We start from the raw sequence: 6929 nt of genomic DNA on the forward strand, positions 1-6929 counted from the left end.
TCATTGAATCTGAAACCCCAATGCATCTATAACAGGGTGCGCGTATATATATAATAGAACACCTTTAGATTTATAGATCACAATATACAATCCACAAAGCTATGGCCAGGCGCTATATGCTGACACATGAGGGATGAGAGGCTTGGGATGAACAGAAATGGCGCAATGTGTTGCTTTACACAATGCCAAAACGAAATAGAACCATTTCTCACGAAAGTGTCACGGGAAATAAAAGAACATTGGCAATGCACATAACATAAACTTTTAAAGGTGCACTTTACAATGGACTAAAACAAGTCATTATATATGAAAAAACAGAAACAGAACATGCACACCCAGCCAATTTGCCACAACGATACGACCCACGAAGTAGCACTGCAATTATATTCAAGCCATCATGACCACAAGGAACAATTTATCTGTTCATATTACAAATCTCAGGAATATTTTCATTACTTCCACGGAATATACGGGATTTCAAAAGGTAACACATTCATAATGCCTGGATTAACAAGACAATCTCAATCAGGGCTTTGGTATATTGAAAATAACATTCACTTAATTATTTTCATATGAAGGTTTTTTTAAAAAAAGAATACATTTGAACAAAGCTACACCCCGGAGTAAATGGTATATTGTTTCCAATAATAGTGAATCTGTTGCATTGAGGATATTATCATCTTTTGTTATTCAATGTCGATAAAGAGTTTAGCCTTTTATCCATTACCTACAACACTGCACAATATGTTCCGCTAAAGAAAATGCGATTCATTCGTCACATTTGAAATCAAAACTGACAACGCAAACACCCACTGACCCACAAGCAAAAAAACCCCCCATAAAACACCCCCGTAAAAAAATATTCGTCCCTTATTGACCAGGTATGTTCACGCACCTCGAAAAGTTAGCTTCGCGACTCGGTCTCCCTTTCCACGCAACTCGGACACTTGCTTGAGGTGGACCACAAGTGCCATGGTGCCAGCGAGCTGCTGAACCACTGGAGTGAGGTGGAACGTCGCAGGCTCCGATTGGGGATGCCGTTGATGATGTTTCAGCGTGGCACTTCGTCGGGACCCGCCTAGGCTCGGATCTCGGGCCGAAGTTGGGCTGACAAGAGGATGTCGCCTCTATTCATGACGACGCTGTCCTCCTGCTGATTAGGACATTTAGCGTGGCGGGGTGAATTATTGAAGAGGCTGGCATCGCTTTACAGTCGCGGGTTAGCAATGGGACACTCGGCCCCCGCTAAGGCAACATCTCGCGTTTCACTGTGACTCAGATGCTCAAAAGGGGAGGGCGGTGGGTTTGGCGAAGGGAAGGAACCCAGGAAACAGAAACATGATACCACTTTGAAAATCATAGGTATTCCTGAGCAGTCCTCCCCGGGGCCTTGTGTGCTTCAAAGAAACATTGTCATTGCCTTGTAATGCCAGCGACGGTGAGCTCATGGCATATCGATTTATATTTTAGTTGGGAAATGTTTAATTCGATTCCAATACACCGTTTGCACGTAATTTGTCCCAGCGTAAAACGTCAGGTCACGTCGTTGTTGAATTACCGACACGTCTTGTTCAATGGTGCCAAAGGACTGGCAAGAAGCCTAAACAATAAATGCTGCATACATTTTATTTTTCTCAATGGCTTCACCTGATATAGTGCATACAGAGGTGCCATCGTGAAGCGATTATAAAGGATAATTGCATAGGCTTTTGTTCCAATGTACATTATGTGACTACACAACAGCTAAGCATATGCAGCACCTGAAATAAATTCTACCTAATTTTTATGATTAACAAAACGAAAATATAATTAATCTTGAGTCACATGAACTTTTTGAAAAGCTTCACTTCAATTTGTACATTCGTTTATTATTATTTGTATTATTACTGCTTAAAACTGCACACATCATAGCAGGGGACCTACAGACTCCTTCCTTCACTGGGCCCTATTATCTGGGAGCAGCTTCTGGTGTAATTGACATTTTGATCAAATGATGTTTTTATATGTTCTAGCATGCATAGCGTGTCCAAAAAGCAATTTAGGCTATTGGAAGATACATGCCTATACTATCCCACAAACAGCACAGATGTGTTTCGAAACCAATGAACCTTAATACAACGAAAGAAAATGTATCTAGAATATTGTTTCCCTGTAGCTTACAGTGAGGGAAAAAAGTATTTGATCCCCTGCTGATTTTGTACGTTTGCCCACTGACAAAGAAATGATCAGTCTATAATTTTAATGGTAGGTTTATTTGAACAGTGAGAGACAGAATAACAACAATAAAATGCAGATAAACGCATGTCAAAAATGTTATAAATTGATTTGCATTTTAATGAGGGAAATAAGTATTAGACCCCTCTGCAAAACATGACTTAGTACTTGGTAGCAAACCCTTGTTGGCAATCACAGAGGTCAGACGTTTCTTGTAGTTGGCCACCAGGTTTGCACACATCTCAAGAGGGATTTTGTCCCACTCCTCTTTGTAGATCTTCTCCAAGTCATTAAGGTTTCGAGGCTGACGTTTGGCAACTCGAACCTTCAGCTCCCTCAACAGATTTTCTATGGGATTAAGGTCTGGTGACTGGCTAGGCCACTCTAGGACCTAAATGTGCTTCTTTTTGAGCCACGCCTTTGTTGCCTTGGCCGTGTGTTTTGGGTCATAGTCATGCTGGAATACCCATCCACGACCCATTTTCAATGCATGCCCTGGCTGAGGGAAGGAGGTTCTCACCCAGGATTTGACGGTACATGGCCCCGTCCATCGTCCCTTTGATGCAGTGAAGTTGTCCTGTCCCCTTAGCAGAAAAACACCCCCAAAGCATCATGTTTCCACCTCCATGTTTCACGGTGGGGATGGTGTTCTTGGGGTCATAGGCAGCATTCCTCCTCCTCTAAACACGGCGAGTTGAGTTGATGCCAAAGAGCTCCATTTTGGTCTCATCTGACCACAACACTTTCACCCAGTTGTCCTCTGAATCATTCAGATGTTCATTGGCAAACTTCAGACGGGCATGTATATGTGCTTTCTTGAGCAGGGGGACATTGCGGGCGCTGCATGATTTCAGTCCTTCACGGCGTAGTGTGTTACCAATTATTTTCTTGGTGACTATGGTCCCAGCTGCCTTAAGATCATTGACAATATCCTCCTGTGTAGTTGTGGGCTGATTCCTCACCGTTCTCATGATCATTGCAACTCCACGAGGTGAGATCTTGCATGGAGCCCAAGGCCGAGGGAGATTGACAGTTCTTTTGTGTTTCTTCCATTTGCGAATAATCGCATCAATTGTTATCACCTTCTCACCAAGCTGCTTGGCAATGGTCTTGTAGTCCATTCCAGCCTTGTGTAGGTCTACAATCTTGTCGCTGACATCTTTGGAGAGCTCTTTGGTCTTGGCCATGGTGGAGAGTTTGGAATCTGATTGATTGATTGCTTCTGTGGACAGGTGTCTTTTATACAGGTAACAAGCTGAGAATAGGAGCACTCGCTTTAAGAGTGTGCTCCTAATCTCAGCACGTTATCTGTATAAAAGACACCTGGGAGCCAGAAATCTTTCTGATTGAGAGGGGGTCAAATACTTATTTCCCTCATTAAAATGCAAATCAATTTATAACATTTTTGACATGCGTTTTTCTGGATTTTGTTGTTGTTATTCTGTCTCTCACTGTTCAAATAAACCTACCATTAAAATTATAGACTGATCATTTCTTTGTCAGTGGGCAAACGTACAAAATCAGCAGAGGATCAAATACTTTTTTCCCTCACTGTATAAGTGATGATCCTGTAATGGCATGTGATCAGACGTTATACCTTCAGAACTATATTGTACATCCCATTTAATTATTGTAGGGTTATGGATTTTAATTGTAGTCTAACTTAGTTATTGCGTTATTTTTGTTCATTAGTGTGTTTATATTAGTTATCATCTTTAATTCATGTCATTACTAATTTAAATCACCTTTTTTTCAAAAGTAACGAGCAATACAATATATACGCATGGTTCCTTCAATGGTTTACAACTGAGCTTGAAAGCGTTAATATCTGTGTGTCTGATAAGGTAATGAATATTATCCTTGTGCAAATAAGGAGTTAAAAAAAAGTGTTCGTATTAATGACTTAGCCTATAGACGACCAGGCACATTTCTCAAAGGGTTGGCCAGATCTTGATAAAGATAATTGTTAATTACCTGGGTCCCTTCATCCACTGCGAGATGTCACGCGCCACGGCTAATTACGTCACACGCTGATGATTATGACGATGACGAAGAGTGACTTGCGCACAAGAGAATATCTACTGAACAGATGACGCAATGAAAGCAGTTGGTGTTCATCACGGGAAGTGATCACAGGTTGCGCGCAATGCAATTTAATATTTCCAAGGAGAGCACGATCATAATTACCGGGGGCAGTGGTGGCTATGCATGCCTGTAATCAGGCAAGGGTTGGTAGATCGCACAAATGTTGCATAGGCGATGAGCCATAGCCTGGCTTGTCAGAAGACGATACAGAAAAACGTGGAATCCATCTGTTCCCGCTGTATGGGATATAGTGTTTCCCCCTCGCATGCATGTGTTTTGTCCAGCTGCTTAGGTTTCCTCCCGCATGTAAACACTCGCTAATTGCCCAATAACACCTTCATATAGAGGACCTATGAGTCGTTCTCTCTCCACAGGAGTTAGTGAAAACTCTGTGCGTTACCAGTTGAAATAAAAAAAAAGTTGACAAGCACTAAAAACACAGAGAAAGGAGAATTAAGACTGATTAGTTTAAATGCTTACAGACGTAAAAATGCTTGTCACAGCAGTGAATAATGAGAAATTCTAATGGATGAACGGTGCGCTGCAGTGTTGATTGGCCTCGATCTCTCAGCCGCCTCCGATACCATCGAGCAGGAGAAACTCATCGGGCAGCTACGGTCAAGCTTCGGTGTATCGGGTATGGCACTGGGGTGGATTGAGTCATACCTACATGGTCGATCACAGTTCGTCAGGCCGGGTGACGAACAGTCATCGCCGATGCCGTGCCCAGTGGGCGTAACGAAGGGGTCCGTCCTCGGGCCCTTCCTATTTTCAACATCCGTCTCTCCGATCGACGATGCCATCTCATTGCATGACATAAAGTTCCATCAATGCACTGATGACACACAATTGTACATCGCAGCAATGTCAAAGTTAGATATGGAGAGCCTCTGTGACCTCGAAGATTGCATGCGAGCAGTGCACATGTGGCTTGCATGAAACAAGGTGCTGCTTAATCCAGGAAAGCTTAAAAAAAGATGGTGGCAAAGTTAGGCGAAAGATATGTTTTGGATATTCTTTGGGTCTTTCGGTAAAGTCACGTAGATAGTCACGTAGATAGGTTCAAAGAAAATAACAAAAAATAACAAAAAACTACGTTTCCTCCTGATGACGACCGCTTGCATTGCGATCAAAACGTCGTAGTTTTTTGTTATTTTATTTGAACCTATCTACGCGACTTTACCGAAAGACCCACAGAATATGAATGTCTGCAGTCAGGAAAGCTTTAAGTCAAGAGATATGTTTGGAGTTTGCATGTTCTCCCCGTGGTCACCTGGATATTTTCTCCGGGTCCTCCGGTTTTCCCCTCCACATTTATTATTATTATTATATTATTTTGCTGCTATAATTTTCCACGTGATGAGCCACTTTGTCTAGCTATCATTTGTGGCCAGGACGCTTCTGAAAAATAAGCTAATATCTCAATGGGCCTTACCTGGAAAATAAAAAAAATAATTGTTTAGTTTTAATTGTAAATATTTTTAAAGTGATTTTTTTAACATTCCTATACTTTGCACTCCCGAGAATAGGTTTTCCCATTTTTTCTTGCCAAAAAAACAGGTGTTAAGATGTTAAAACGTCAAACTGAAACCTTTTACAAGGAATCATGTCTACATTAACCACAATACTTGTGGTCAGAATGATAATATATGCAAAGGTTAATTTTATTTTCATTTTAAAACTTACTTTTTGTTCAGATATTATAACACGTTACTCTTTAAAAGGAAGCACTATATTCAAAATTTCATTTTCTTGTAGGTTGGCTGTTTTTGCCGAATGTGAGAAATATTATTTTAACATTATTGAAGCAGAACTTGGAAAAGTTTTGCTATCAATGGCCAAAATATACATTGCTATTATTTTTACAGGTGATTCATTTGATGCCAGATAATCTAAATAAATGTTGAAATAAAATGGAAGGACATGCGAGTTTAACACAACAGCATAGGAAGAGGCTTCCAAAACTATTCAACACGAATATTTTACATCATGTGACCTCGTTTGCCAGTACCATTACTGATAGTGCATTGTCATTGGGCTGTACGCCTTTTGGCGTCCTCTGGTCTAACACCATTTGAGACTAGGCTAAAAAGAAAGCTGTCTCTGGTGTGGATCAATGAGTTTCAAGGACAATGCATATATTATCACATTATGTTTTTTGTTTGCATTTTGACTGCAGGTAATGTGGATAATGCAGACATGAATCCTCGTAAAAAGGTTTCAGTTTTGTTGCCAGAAAAAAGTGGAAAAACCCTATTATTACATTTTGGTACTGGCAAAGGAGGTCTAATGACGAATATTTTACATCATGGGACCTCCTTTGCCAGTACCATTACTGATAGTGCATTGTCTTTGGGCTGTATGATAGTGCATTGTCTTTGGGCTGTATGCCTTTTGGCGTCCTCTGGTCTAACACCATTTGAGACTAGGCTAAAAAGAAAGCTGTCTCTGGCGTGGACCCATGAGTTTCAAGGACAATGCATATATTATCATAGTATGTTTTTTGTTTGCATTTTGACTGCAGGTATTGTGGTTAATGCAGACATGAATCCTTGTAAAAAGGTTTCAGTTTTATTGCCAGAAGGGGAAAAACCCTATTATTACATTTTGGTACTGGGAAAGGAGGTCTA

At 40.8% G+C, this 6929-nt stretch overlaps 1 protein-coding gene across 3 annotated transcripts in view; it reads right to left on the reverse strand.

The window, feature by feature from the left end:
* The window catches only part of OTOF (otoferlin), a 157099-nt gene extending 155468 nt beyond the window's left edge, over positions 1–1631 (reverse strand). The window contains exon 1 of one of the 3 annotated variants that reach the window (XM_032954768.2): positions 896–1631. In XM_032954768.2, coding sequence (XP_032810659.1) covers positions 896–974 — 79 coding nt within the window. In that variant the 5' untranslated portion in view covers positions 975–1631. The remainder of the gene's footprint in view (positions 1–895) is intronic. The other 2 variants (XM_032954767.2, XM_032954765.2) reach the window with 2 other exon arrangements.
* Between the last annotated feature and the right edge of the window lie 5298 nt (positions 1632–6929).

This window comes from Petromyzon marinus, chromosome 15, assembly GCF_048934315.1.
Source record: "Petromyzon marinus isolate PM22_M1 ecotype Great Lakes invasive population chromosome 15, UKy_Petmar_22M1.pri1.0, whole genome shotgun sequence".
Taxonomy (NCBI): domain Eukaryota; kingdom Metazoa; phylum Chordata; class Hyperoartia; order Petromyzontiformes; family Petromyzontidae; genus Petromyzon; species Petromyzon marinus.